We start from the raw sequence: 13,802 nt of genomic DNA, 5'->3' as shown, positions 1-13,802 counted from the left end.
ACTTAAAATATTTGAGCTAATCGTTATTTAATTCACACTTGAACTATTGCAGCAAAATGCAAGTAATGAGTTTATTGGAGATAAAGAGTTTGAGGCATGGATTGGCATATTGATTGAATAGCTATTTACAAGTGAGGCACACTAAGCCACAGGCTGTATCAGGGAGTAAAATGGGAGAATCAAATAGATAAACTCAAATTCCTGCAGGTAAGGGGCATGACATGACCGCGTTTCACCACTGTTGGACATTCTCTTTATTACGCTTGAAGCTCACACAAGTCGGCTCAGCTTCCCAGCTGCCAGCCACATACCAACAACAACAGCAACACCACAACAGGACTCTATACCGATCTTAAGTTGGCGAGGCGTGATTGCGATCCTGTGCAGCTGGGTCCGCTTTCCCTGCCGACCACGCCCTGCCACGAATTAGAACATAGATATTTAGTAAAAACATGTCATCTAACTTTTTTTTTTTTTTTTTTTTTTTTTAAATTGTCCATCTCGTTTTATAAATTGCCCCCCAAAATTATTTGCATTGTGCTAATTTTGGCAAATATCGTCTGCCTCATTGTAAGGACATGTTCAAATTGTTGATGTGGTCATTTTCTCAGGGGTTTGAACTTTGAAACCAACCTCCTAGACTTTCAAGTGGTTGCTTTGGAGACAGCAACCAGGCCTGCAACTACTTGCAGTCAGTTGCTGACCCCAAAGCCACTTTGTGCATCAAGATGTCTATTAAAAATAAGTGGGTCTCCTATCAGACTGTCAACAGTCTGCCATTGAATGGGGTCAAGTTGGCAGTTACATGCAATCTGTGAGAACAGAGGGATTCACTGTGATAAATCAGCAGAATATGGCACCTTTATATTAAACATTAAACTGTGATGTAATTGCTGCAGGATGGCAGTTTAACTAAAGAATGACATAGGCACTCTGCTTGCTTTTATATAGGAATTTAACCAGGAGACTTTCAATGGGCAAGCGCTTATTGGTGCAAACACACTCAGATTCATAAATGCAGACAGATTTTAATGTGTTGCCAATCTGTCTGCATCAATGAGATCTGCCTACAAGTGATCGTTGCTACTGATTTGATGCAAGGAGGTTGCCATCCTGTTACCTTTTTTCGTGGGTGACTGAGCCAATAGTCACATGAATAATTTGAAACATGACCCATATCGCTTATGAAGATATGGTCCATCTAATAACTAAATAAAACAAGAAATGGACCAAATAAGTCAGACATTTAGTCAGTGTCTGGGAAAGTTTACTGCGAAGAACAGACGCATCAGTTTAAGAATTACTTTATGACTCTGTGACTTACCTTGAAAACCATCTGTCCCTTTTCCCTCCTGGCTCACTGCAGAAGCACACCTTCCTCCACATCATCACCCAATCATGTCTGACCATCGGCCGTCTGGAGGACGGCACCTATGGCCCCACTGTGGAGTACTGTAACAACAGTCCAATACAGTCGTGGATCCTCCACAACTACACTCGTCTGGAGGTCGCTAGACACCTCTACTTCAGTCCCACGGATTATTTTCTCTAAACTCAAGTCTGCTCTCGGGGGCTACGGGGGGCGTGAGGTGAGCAGATTAGCACAAGTTAGGTGTAGAATTAGAGGTTGGTGGTCATCATAGTTGCTCTGTAGCAATGTAGTTTCACACTGTTAGAATTCACTAGACCTGTTTGGGCTGTAATAGGCAACTTTGGCTGTTTTGAGAGTATGTTTGATTTTCTGATTTTTGTCAGTGAGAGTAGACTTGTGGTTCTTCCAGGTGTACGCCTGAATGTGCATGTGTTTTAGGAAGCATTAACACTTTTTTGTTATTGGTGACCTTTCAAGGGGGGAGTGCACAGAGACGTGGGAAGAGCTTCATTACACAATGACAGATGTCCTGTCAAGATGCTTCTCTGTATAAGATGCTATCTGGAAGACCTTTAGCTAATCTTTTTGCTAAATTACATCTCAATTGACATTTATTTTCCAAAATAAATATTATATTTTGATGTGAAAATTCACTGGCTGTCCCCTGGACTGCCTGCACATGATGAATGATGGCCGAGATGGAGGACGTGCTTATTTTTAGCTGATTATCTGCATGCGGAGCTTATTCAAATGGGCTCGCCATTGTTTACAAGTTCTTTTGAAGTGATCCTTCATTGTGAACCTATCTTTCATGGCTGTAGTTGCTCAGGCCACTCTCTTATTGGCCAAAAGCAGCTGTGTACACAGTGTTCCATGTACATTGTAAAATGCCCATTATCAGTGTTTTTTCACCACTAAGCCTTCTTATTTACATACTTTTGTGAGGAATGTTCTTCAGCTCAGCATTTCTGTCCATTTCGGAGTTGTTATTTTCCTGCCTTTTCCAGGCTTTGTGTCTGTCAGTCATTCTCTCTGTAGCCAATTCTGTTCTGTTGAGTAATTTGGAGTGAACATCTCAGAATCCTGTACTGTTGTATCTCTCAAAACGCTAAAGAGCAATTTCACTGTAGCATGCCACAGTTTCTGTGTCCAAGCAGGGCAAATTGGGTAAGGAGCTCCCGGGACTGCTGGTGTGTGTCAGAGTTGTGGCAGTATAGTGACCTGCTGTTAGATGGCCTGATTTGCTGTTCACTCTCAGATGTCCTCCTAGCATAGCAAGCAGAGAGGAGCACGTACACAAGAGAAGGGCTCCATTAAAGCAAATGACACTGTTGCTGAATCTGCCCTGAGATACAAAAGTATCTGCTGTGTTTGTATCCCACAAAAAAGCCACTCTATCTAGATCCCCAGCAGCAAGCACAGAAGATCACGTCAAAACAAGAACCTCTCTGCCTTTCAGCAAGTCCAGTGTGCTGTGTGGTGATAAAGAGGATGCTATTCCTCAACCTGGGTTATGGTTAGAAACGGTCATCATTTAATTAGCTGGTCTCAGCTGTGCACACACTCGGTTTCTTGCTCTGGAGACTGTGCTTGGTTTGCTGGGAGGAAGATGGGAGTTTTCTCTGCCCCAAAGCAAGCATGAAATAATTATGAGCAAAGGACAGGGCCTCCATATTTCGAGTAATTTCATTGAACATGGAACTTTTTTCTTTTTCAAATCATACTTTTCTTGTGCCACATGTTCCCCTGGAGTAAATTTAGATTTTGAATGAAAGGAAAAATAGTATCTTTATGATTTAAGGCTGTTTAGAAAGGCTTTGTAAATGATTATGCCCTGCGCATGGCTCAAAAATGTAGTATTCATTCAGTCTGGATTAGGAAAAAATTGTTGATCTTTGCTTCTTTTTTATTCTTCTTCTCAATAGTTTAGGAAGAACTTTGCTATGAAGTTACAACTACTATTAAAGAACTACTTTTTAAATTAAAGTATAGTGTAGCACAAGCTTACTGTTCTTTTCCTTTGTTTTTAGACAGGTGTGTGAGGTTGTGTGCCACCTGCTCTCTTTGTTCTCACTCTGTTTGAACAAGTGTGCCCTGTAGGGCAGTCTGCAATGTGTACTTCAGGAAAGGTGTGTGTGTGTGTGTGTGTGTGTGTGTGGCTGTGTTTGCATGCACTTCTTTGTATCCAGGCAGATAGTGTTGGGCCCTTGTGTTTTATAGCTTGAGATCAAACATGGCCTGAGCGCCTCCGTGAGCTCATTAGTCTGAATATCCTCTGTTAACTGTCAAAGCACAATCTTGTTTTAATGAAGAATTATGCCTCGATTGCAGAATTTAAAAACCCCCAAATCATGCTTAATGACCAGTTTTTATGCCATGATGTATTTTTAGGTTACTTGTTCACCTGCGTTTTATTTTTTATGCCAATATAACATTGTGTTAAGCTGCAAACTGCTAAACCTGAGGCTATCTCTGTTTTGGTTTTCATTTATACGCTTATACATTTTCATATATTACATGGCATCTTTGTAGCTCCTAACATAATTTTCCCAATTTCTCTCGTGGCATTGTTTTTCTCTGCAGAGGCTCTGCTTCTCTTTACAAACCAACTCTCAAGTCCCCTACTCCTCTGCATGTGATCATTAGGATGAGAAAAGCAACTCAAGTGAGGAATGAAATTGCGGAAGCATGTTACTACTGAGGGTTTAAACATAAATGGTTAATCAAGGCTATTGAGGGCTCTCTCACAGTTGTTAGTGGGGGGTGTTATCTCTGGTGACGTGTGGCAGATAGCCACAGATTCTCTCCTGTGGTACATACCACTTGTGTGGTGCTTGAGTTCGAGCTCATCACAACAGGTGTGTTATTTCCAGTCTGGTCCAGTTTGTCCTGTTTTCTAGCCTTTCTGGTTTCCACGAAAAAGCATCACATAGGACAGACAGGAGCGATGGAGTGGAGCAGGAGAAGGAATACTGTAATTACATTAACGGGGACCCTGTTCTATTTAAGTGTCTTGATGAGCTATGGCAGTGACAGCGAGCCAGTATGCACAGTACCAGATCCCTGAGAGTGTAAATGGTTTTCACTCATCATTATTTTACTAAAATGTCTTTCATGAAGAAAGCCAGTTAATCAGTCATTGTCACCTGAGCCCAGTTAGACAGAGCCCAATCCAACTTGTCCCACGGTCAATTTAGTTAGCAGATGATGGCATATTTGGCCTGTGATGTGTAATGAAGCCACTGTGAGAAATGTAAGGTTATTAAAATACTTCTATAATGATAAGCTTTGCAGTTACACACCTTCATTAGTTCTGTACAGGTGTTTTTACTGGTATACAATGCTGTGCAAGTCTAGAGCAACCTCTTATTTCTTTATATTTTGCTAGGAAAAAGGGAACTAAGTGCAGTGATTCTCAAAACGTGCAAACATACATAGAAATACAGTTTATAAGGCAACAACAGAGTTTGAGCAATTGCAATGAGCTTGAAAGTCAATATTTGGTGTTACTGACTTTATACTTTAAAAAATGACATGGAAGCTGCCTAAGACAGTTCACTCTGTGTTAAAGTAGTCTTTAGGAATAATTCTCAAGGCCTCTTGAAGGACAGTCAAAGCTCTTCTTTTGTTCCGTGCTTTTACTGCATTGCAGTGTGTTTGAGTCCACGCTGAAAACTGAAGCTGCTGCCAATCAGATGCCTTATAGTTGTTGGTGGGTCAGAGTCTGACTTTACTTCTCGGTGTCAATAATTCCATCTATTTTGACAAGGTCCCTAGCACCACTGGCTGAATTGAACCCCCAACCATGACCGATCCTCCGCCATGTTTAATACATAACTGTGGACACTCCCTGTTGTACCTTTCTCCTGAACTCCTCTGTTCATGATGATTTGAACCTAAATTTTCTAAACTGGATTTATCACTCTATAAATATAATTTGGCATGTCTTGGCCTTTTATCTTCTCTGCCTCAATTTCAAACAATTTCTTATGATGTGTCAGTGAACAAGAGATGGATCAGTTCAATGGCCAGATACATCTCTCTGGTTCTGTGTCAGGTCTTTGCTGGATTCCCCCCCCCCCCCCTATTTTATAAGGACACGACAAATACAGTGAATCTGCTGTAGCCACTTCTTTTGTCCTTCACTTGTCTAGTTTCCTCAAAAATTTTAAGGACACACTGCACACCCTGCTCAAATATGGCAGGTTTTCTGCTAATAACTCTTTACAAATCACCTTGTTGGTAGGGATGGGTACCGGTGTCCGGTGCCATGATGGCACCGGTTCTGACATAAACGGTAGTAACCAGACCGAAAAGCAGCGCACATTTCGGTGCTTTATTACGGTGCTTTATTTCAGTGCTTTATTTCCTGAGCTGTGATACACTTTAGATTCTAGCCAATCATTTTACGTTTCCGAGGATAGTAGGCGGGTCCAGGTACCTACGTTCTTTTAGAGCAGAGCTACAGATTAAAAATGCCCAAGGCGAAGCGGTCAAAAGTCTGGCTGTACTTCACAGCAAAAGATGCAAACTCAGCAGCCTGCAACAAGTGCTTTAAGCTGATACTGTGATACTGTCAAAGGAGGTAACACCTCAAATCCGATGAAACACCTGGCGACGCAATTTAATGCTGTCAAACTGTGTTGTCTTTGAATCAGCTGAAAAATGGCAACAAATTGTGTTTTGTTTTTTTTTTTTGTTTGGTTTTTTTTTGTGACACACTGCTAATACATGGACTGGTTCTTATATAGGTTTTTTTCAACTCTAACTGAGCACTTAAAGTGCTTTATACAACTTGCCTAATTCACCCATCCATACAAGCAACTTGGATTTACTATCTTGTCCAAGGATATTCGGCATGCAGACTGGAGGAGCCAGATATCGAACCACCAGCCTTCTGATTAGTAGATGATCTGCTCTACCTCCTGAGCTACAGCAACCATAGTAACAAAAATGGAAAATTTTTATCAGATTTTACACAATTTGCAACTGAGAGGCGATCATTGTGGTGTACTGATTAAGGCACACACAATCATTAGGGTAGAGATATTTGTTGCAACTAATGTCACATTGTAACCTTTTTCTTCTCCTCGTGATCCCTGGTTACTTATGTGTTCTGAAAAAAGATGCTGCTATAATGTGTCGCATTAACAATAAAAACACAGTTTATCCCAAGCATGGTGTTGAATAAATAATCGTGATGTGGTCAGTGCTAACAAGCACCAGCAGTATTACTGCTGGTGCTAATGGTGCCTATTATACTGTAGCACTTTGATCAAAAAGTAAATATAATGAGCTGCAGTGTTAACAATAAACTCTTTTTCCTAGGTTATTTTAATAATTGGAATAAATAAATATTTAAAACTTATTGTTCCTGAGAATGGACCAGATCACCACATGTATGTGATAAGGGTCACTCAGAGGAACAAACATTATTATCACCTCACATCGCTATCATTTCAGCTCTTTGGTTTGATTTTCTGGCCTGCAGTGAATGGTTGGTGAAAATTAGGAGCTACAGGACCGGATCTTTTCCTTTGTTGATGGCACAGACCAAAACAGAGATAAAAACGGAGTATAAACAGACCCTACATTAATTTTTAAAGCTGCTTTGTAATTTCGGGATGTGTAAAGAATGTGTTATTTACATTCGTAATCAGAATATAATCACTTTTTTAATGGTCCAAAAATCAGCTTTAAAGACTAGAAAACGCCTCAGTAGACCTCCTTGTTAAGGTCAAATGTATGCACAGGTCTACGTTTACTTTGTATGCGATCCACTTGTTCATGATGTGTCTTCACCTGCTATTCAATGAACATACAGGAGTTTGCAAACCTAAACATAGTGATAAAACTGAAAACACTGTAGCGAGTTTGTTGCAGTGGTTTTAACATTAAAACAACTCCTTTTCCCATTACCACTGAATGTGGGGGGAGTTGGCTCTAGAGAGGTTGATGCTTTTGAAGCTCAGTCAATCACAGAAACATCCTTTTGTTAAAGTGCCAATGACAAGTTTCTCCCCCGACAGGAGCCTCGATTTCCACAGCGTTTCACAGTGAGAGATGTATTGTATGAGGGGTAACCCTTTTTTATGTTCCTTATTTTGTCATTCTGTTTTTATTGTTTTAATAAATGGTGCAGGCACAGACTTAAGTTTATTTACTGGGTCAATGGTACAACAAAGCTGAAATTTGGGAAATTGGTAGTTAAAATGAATCTGAGGGTTGGTTTGAGTGATGCGCATAGATTCAGCTTTTCTTCAGACCACAGTTGAAGCAGTGAGGCACTGGCAGCTGACACTGATGCCCTCAGTGATGACCTGCATCTTTGAGAGTACATGACTGTAAAACACAGGGGAGGTTGGTCTTCAACTTGTAATTGTTTAATGTCATGCGTATATATTTACATCAGTTGTAACTGCCTGTTGTTTTGTTTTTTCATCTTTTCTCTCCAGCGACTTACTCTGCTGCATGTGAATAGCAACCAGTGCTTGGACATGCCCTCTGAGGACGACAAGATGGTCCCCACATTGAGAGACTGCAATGGCAGCCGTTCCCAGCAGTGGCTGCTCCGTAACATGACCCTTAGCGTCTGACTCTTCACCTCAGTCCTCTGTCGTTCTCCACCCAACCAGTCCTGGCTTTCCTTACCCTCACCAGATGGCTCTTACCACACATCATGCACCTCTTGCTTTTACATCCTGGCCAAGAAATGCAGAGAACTGGGCAGCAGCGGCTTTTCTTCCATTTGATCGTATTACAGTTCAACACAGGTTTGAGGATAAACTGCACTGGCACCTGCATTTCTAAAAATATGATGAGCTGTAGCTTTGGGAACTTTTACAGATCTGAACTAGGATAATGACGTATCGGGTCGTGCATGGAAAACACTCACATCAAAGGAGTCACACTGTGATGGACACCTGCTAGCTGTGAATCTGCTGCACTGACTGCTGATTAGCTTCTGGAAAAACATAAACAGGAGACCATTTGTCATTTTCTGAGACGTATCTTTGCAATGGTTGAGATTCTATAACCACCACTGTATCCAGACAGGCATTGATGTATCTACTATAGGTACAGTTGTAAAAGAAAACAGCTGGTTTGCTGCTCATTCTCTTTTCGTGTCGGTGTCTACTGTGTCTATGCTTGAAGCAGAATGGTGGTCATTTTAACTGCAACTGTTGACTAACATATGGAGATCAGCACTGATAGGTGTTACCCTCTTAAGGTGATTTACTGAAGGGATAAAGTCGTAGCCCTTTATAACCTACAAATGCTTTTCCTTCTTCTTTATCAAGCCCACTGTAGCATTAGCTATTTAGGACGTGTCTTTTTATCACATTTCATGAGACCGTGTGGTAATAAATCTGCTCGAGAGAAAACGGAAGCCCAACCTTAACAAACTGAACAATCAAATTTCAGTTGAAGCCCTGACACCCATATCAGTTGTTACAGTTTAACTTAAGAGGAGTGCCATTTTTATGAAGATCCCTTAAACTTGGTTAAAGAGTTGTACTAATCTCTTTAAAGTTTCTAGTACTGTGCAGAAAGTCTTGAGCCACCCTTAACTTCTTGATATTTGCAGTGCTTTATTGAAGTATGCAAACATACATGGAGATGCAGTATAAGACAAAACAGTTTGTATAATTCTAGGGAGCTTTAAAAAAAATCAGTTTTTAGTATTCTTCAACACAGCCTGAACTCTCTTAGGCAGCTTTCTTGTAACTTCCATAAGTAAGTCTTCAGGAATAGTTCTCCAGGCTTTTTAAAAGACATTCAAAGGTCGTCTTTGGATGTTGGCTGCCTTTCTTTCCATTCTGTCAAGTTGATCCCACACTGCTTTATTAATGTTGAGATCCGGGCCCTGGGGACGCCAGTCCATGATTGACAGTGTTTCACTGTGTGCTTTTCTATCCAGGTATGTTTTTGCTACATTGGCGGTGTGTTTGGGGATGGTGGATCTAAATCTGATCAATTTTGATGAGTTTTGAAGATCCCCCAGTAATAGTGGCTGAATTGCAGTCACAACCATGACAGAGCCGCCACCTTGTTTTACAGATGGCTATAGAGACTCACTATTGAACCTCTCTCCTGAATGCCTTTGTTCATAGTCTTGGTTTAAAGAAATTGTGGGGAAAATGTTTTTGCAACAGAATGCTAATAACAAAGCGCCTAAAGATACCCCCCCCCAAAGAAAATGCAAAATCCCCCCAAAACATTAGTCTGAAAATGGTCAGGTGCAAGAACTTGTCTGAAATTAAAAACAACAACAAAAAAAGCAGTCAATGTCCAAAGACAAAACTTTAAAGATTCAAATGATAATTATTGCTCAAGACCACTTTAAAAATTGCATGAAACTCTAACTACTTTGGAAGCAAAGCAAAAGGAAATGAGGGGCAACTCGAGACTTTTGCACAGCACTATACCTGAAACATATCTTTGAAATTCCAGGTCGGTTGTTAACTGACGCAGCTGTTGATGTTCCGTATTACTCCAACAGGAATTACATCATGGAAGTTAATCTATTACAGGTGATGAGAAATATGATGTTGGTTTTGGACTAGAAATACAAGTGATACATTTTGAATGAATGTAGATTTTAACAGGTACTTTTGAGAAAATCACACTGTAATATTATAGCTATCAAAACATCATTACATCAAAAAGATTATTTTTAAGTCTGTTTCCATATGATTTCAAATTCTTTCCATAGGAGATATCATGACATATCCGGGTGCAAAACTTTCCTTATAAAAGTTGTTACATGTTTGGTTTTTAGTGATTTTGGATGGTTGAGGCGTTTTATGTTTGAAAAGGATGGTTTGAGATAAAATATTGCAGCTTATTGATATTAAATAATTACCATATCTCATAAATAAATGATACAAAGTCTTGATCATTGCATTAAGTGAATATGAAGTATATCAGTACTCATCGTTACCTTTACAGATATCTTTCACCACATTCGGCAAACAAATTGTATTGTACATAATGCTGTTCAGATGTATCTAGCACCATTGTTGTTATATATACAGAACCAATTATTTTTCTAAGATGCTGTAAAACTGGAATATTCTTGCAAAACATACTGAATGATGATTAAACGAAACCACGTGATAGATTTGGAAGTAATAAAAACAGTGCTGACTGTGGGTTTTGAAATTGTGCTGTGTTTTGGAAATCCTCATTGGTCCCACAAAAACCAATTCGGAGACTATCTGAAGGACTAAGTACATGAGGGGTGGGGTATACTGCCCATGCTGCTTGAATACTGAACTGATGCCAGGTGCCTGCTTGGCATTCAGATTGAAAACCAGTGACCTCTTTGATATTACGCACACACATTTATTGTTTTTCATTATCTTAAAGTGCATGGTGTTAGAACAGGAATGTAATGTTTCAATGTGTGGGTTGCACATTTGTCATTTGTTTGTACATTTCGCTTTTTTTTTTTTTTTTTTTTTTTTTTTTTTTTTTTTGTAGAAAAAATAAAACTTCTGAACATAAAATAATGATTAGCTTCACTGTTGAGCACCTGACAGCTTGTCGCACCAAAATATACGGTTGATTAATAAGCTTTTAAGGCCTCACGTACATCTCATTACCCGGGGTTACTCTGTCCTTTTTAAATGTAGCAAATTGTACCGTCTCTTTTATTATGAGCTAGAAAAAAACACCAATACAACAGGATACTATAAGAGTTACATTGTAATGAATGTTAGTTGTTGGTTTTTTGCTTTATGTGTAAAGGAGTTTGTCATTATTCTGTGTGCTTTTAATCACAGAAGGCTCGACCTTTCAGGTGACTCTGAAAAAGTCTGAGACACAAAATTGTTCTTTTTGAGCAAAGCTTTGAAAAAATAAAGCTAGCAGAATACCCAGCAGACACTGGACGTCATGAATTATACAACTTTACTAATTATTATTTGGAATATTCATTCATTTTTCTGATTTTTGTTCAGTTGATTACTTAACGGCTTAGCCTTGAAGCCTTAAGTTGTTGAAAAGGACAGCATATATTTTTAATATTTGTTTTCTATACTCAAACCTCTTACAGGCAAAGTTGTCTGAACAGCAAGTCTGCACATTTCAGAAGCTGGAATCAGGAAAAAAAAAAAGGCTTGATGACTTACTCAATAAATGTCAGGCTTATTGATTGAAACCAGGATTTCCAAAGTGCTGCCCACAGTCCAGTGGCCACCATGATATAACACAAGGTAGCATTTCCAACTTCTTCTATTATAGCTATCAAATCAGGCTTCATAATAGACTTCATAGCAAATCATGTTAATACTTTCAAGAACAGCTGGTGTCAGTCTAGTCACCCAACTAAAAACTAGTAAAACGACTAAAAATGGCATAAAACACCTTCCTCACTGCAAATGTGTTTGAAATCGGCATTTTTATCCAGCACAATATTATCTGCTGCCACTCTTTGTTAGCACAGAGCGTAGGAATTAGAAAACGATTTGAACATGCTGACGAACATCCTTACACTCATCACTTTATACAGTAAGTTAGGCTTGACTAGTACCCACTTTTGCCTTGCGAACTAATTGAATTTGCTATTGCATAGATTTGTTTTCTGCACATCAATGATGCAACTGCCTCTTTCCACCACATGAGCTATATTAGATTGTAACCAGGTGCCTATGAAGGCCGTTTAAGTACAATGAACTGTCATGTTCCAGTTTGACATTGGACCAGAGAATTGCCGCTCACTTGGTGTTTTCTCTTTTTCGATCCATTCTCGCGAAACCCCAGAGATGGTTGTGTGGGAAAATTCCAGTACATAAGTAATTTCAGCCAACCCGGCGCCAACAACAACGCCATGTTCAGATGACATCTCTTCCCCTTGGTGATGCTCGATTTGAACTTCAGCCGATAATCCTGTCATTATCTGCATGCCTAAATTCACTGGCTGTGATTGGCTGATTAGATATGATGTTAGCAAGTATGTGAGTCTCAACACCTTTCTCACATCTACATGAAACAAAGAATCTCTGAAGCTAACTTTTTAACTTGTTGGGTATAGCATCATTAATCCAGCAAAAATATATATATATATTTTTAATATAGTGCCAAATCCCAACAATGGTCAATACAAGTCACTTAACACTGTAAGGTAAAGACCTAGTAATACAGACAAACACCAACAATCAGGCGACCCCCTATGAGCAAGCACTTTGGCAACAGTGGGAAAGAAAAACTCGCTTTTAACAGGAAGAAACCTCTGGCAGAACCAGGCTCAAGGAGGGGCTTTGAATAAAACCTGACAGCCTCATAGAGATGTGTTGGCTCGAAGTGCAATCCAGAACAAAGTCCATGCAAAAATATTTGTACAAAAAATATAAAAATAGACCAATAATGAATATTGACTGTGTTGGGTGTGCTGATGTTCCTTGTTTCTGCTCAGCTTCGCATTTAAAGTACAGTGAGGAGAGTGGTGTAAGTCTTCATTTTTTCATCAAATAAAAGAAAGAATAACCATTTAAGCATAAAATTAGAAACAAAAACTATTTGTGCCTAAAGTCTCATTAGACATAGTGGGTAAATAATAAACACTCATAGCAGATATACTGTGCATTTTCATTGTCCTCACTTATGGTAGCTTTTTGATCAGTATTTCTCAAAGCTCTCTAAGGTGCCCACTGCAGAGGTATTAACAGTTGTTGTTGTGGGGCTGACAAAACATCAGTGCCTCACAGCGCTCCCAGCAGCTGCCCTGAGGGGACTGACTGTGGTTTCAGACAGTTTCACACCTGTAGGAAGCGAAACCCAGGCTGGTTAACAGGCCCTGTGAGGATAAGATAGCGGGTTTGTGGGCACACCAGGAGGGTCCATTAAGGGGTGAGATGCTTTAAAATAATAGCCCTAATGGAAGCCTTATCTGTGGCTGTCTGCAGCTTTCTGTCGCTCCGGAAGGTAGAACATCCTCACGATGAAGACTCTGCAGTTCTCCGCTATTTAAAACATGGTCTTTTTTATGCTCAGGAAATACTGTATAAATAGGTGGTTTTATCTAGAGACCAAAGACCATATTACACCATGTCTAATTCCCCCATTTTACACAACAAAGTCCCTATTATTCCTGAGACTGTTTGTTTAGAAAACACAAGGGAATTATTTAATGTTTTATTCAAAAACGTGAATTCATTCAGAAGCCAAGCATGCACACTATAAAAGTACCTTTAGGTTTACAGTAGTATTTGTGTCACCAGCAAAATCAAATGAGTGCAAAGGAAATATTTAAGTTGCAGCACCGGTGTGTGAGACTTACTGCAGTGCATTCAGCTACATGTGGCAATAAAAGACGATAGTGTGTGATTTGTGTGCACTAAATTGTGTCTTGTGTGTTGCAGTTAGTTATAGTTAATACAAAAGTAACAGTATGAACAATAGAATAATTGTGTTGAAGTGCATAAAT

At 39.6% G+C, this 13,802-nt stretch overlaps 1 protein-coding gene across 4 annotated transcripts in view; it reads left to right on the top strand.

Moving 5' to 3' along the window:
* The window catches only part of galnt13 (polypeptide N-acetylgalactosaminyltransferase 13), a 36,803-nt gene extending 25,962 nt beyond the window's left edge, over positions 1-10,841 (top strand). For 3 of the 4 annotated variants that reach the window (XM_085248848.1, XM_085248849.1, XM_085248847.1), the window contains 2 exons: positions 1,367-1,589; positions 7,828-7,965. In XM_085248848.1, coding sequence (XP_085104974.1) covers positions 1,367-1,552 — 186 coding nt within the window. In that variant the 3' untranslated portion in view covers positions 1,553-1,589; positions 7,828-7,965. Of the gene's footprint in view, positions 1-1,366; positions 1,590-7,827 lie in introns of all 4 variants that reach the window. The other variant, XM_085248850.1, reaches the window with a different exon arrangement.
* The last annotated feature ends 2,961 nt before the right edge of the window (positions 10,842-13,802 follow it).

Source organism: Mchenga conophoros, linkage group LG16 (assembly GCF_057382185.1).
Source record: "Mchenga conophoros isolate Kocher_MC1m ecotype Shallow Benthic linkage group LG16, M_conophoros_male_GT1.1, whole genome shotgun sequence".
Lineage (NCBI taxonomy): Eukaryota > Metazoa > Chordata > Actinopteri > Cichliformes > Cichlidae > Mchenga > Mchenga conophoros.
The sequence above is the reverse complement of the archived record's forward strand: the minus strand, read 5'-3'. Positions and strand labels throughout refer to the sequence as shown.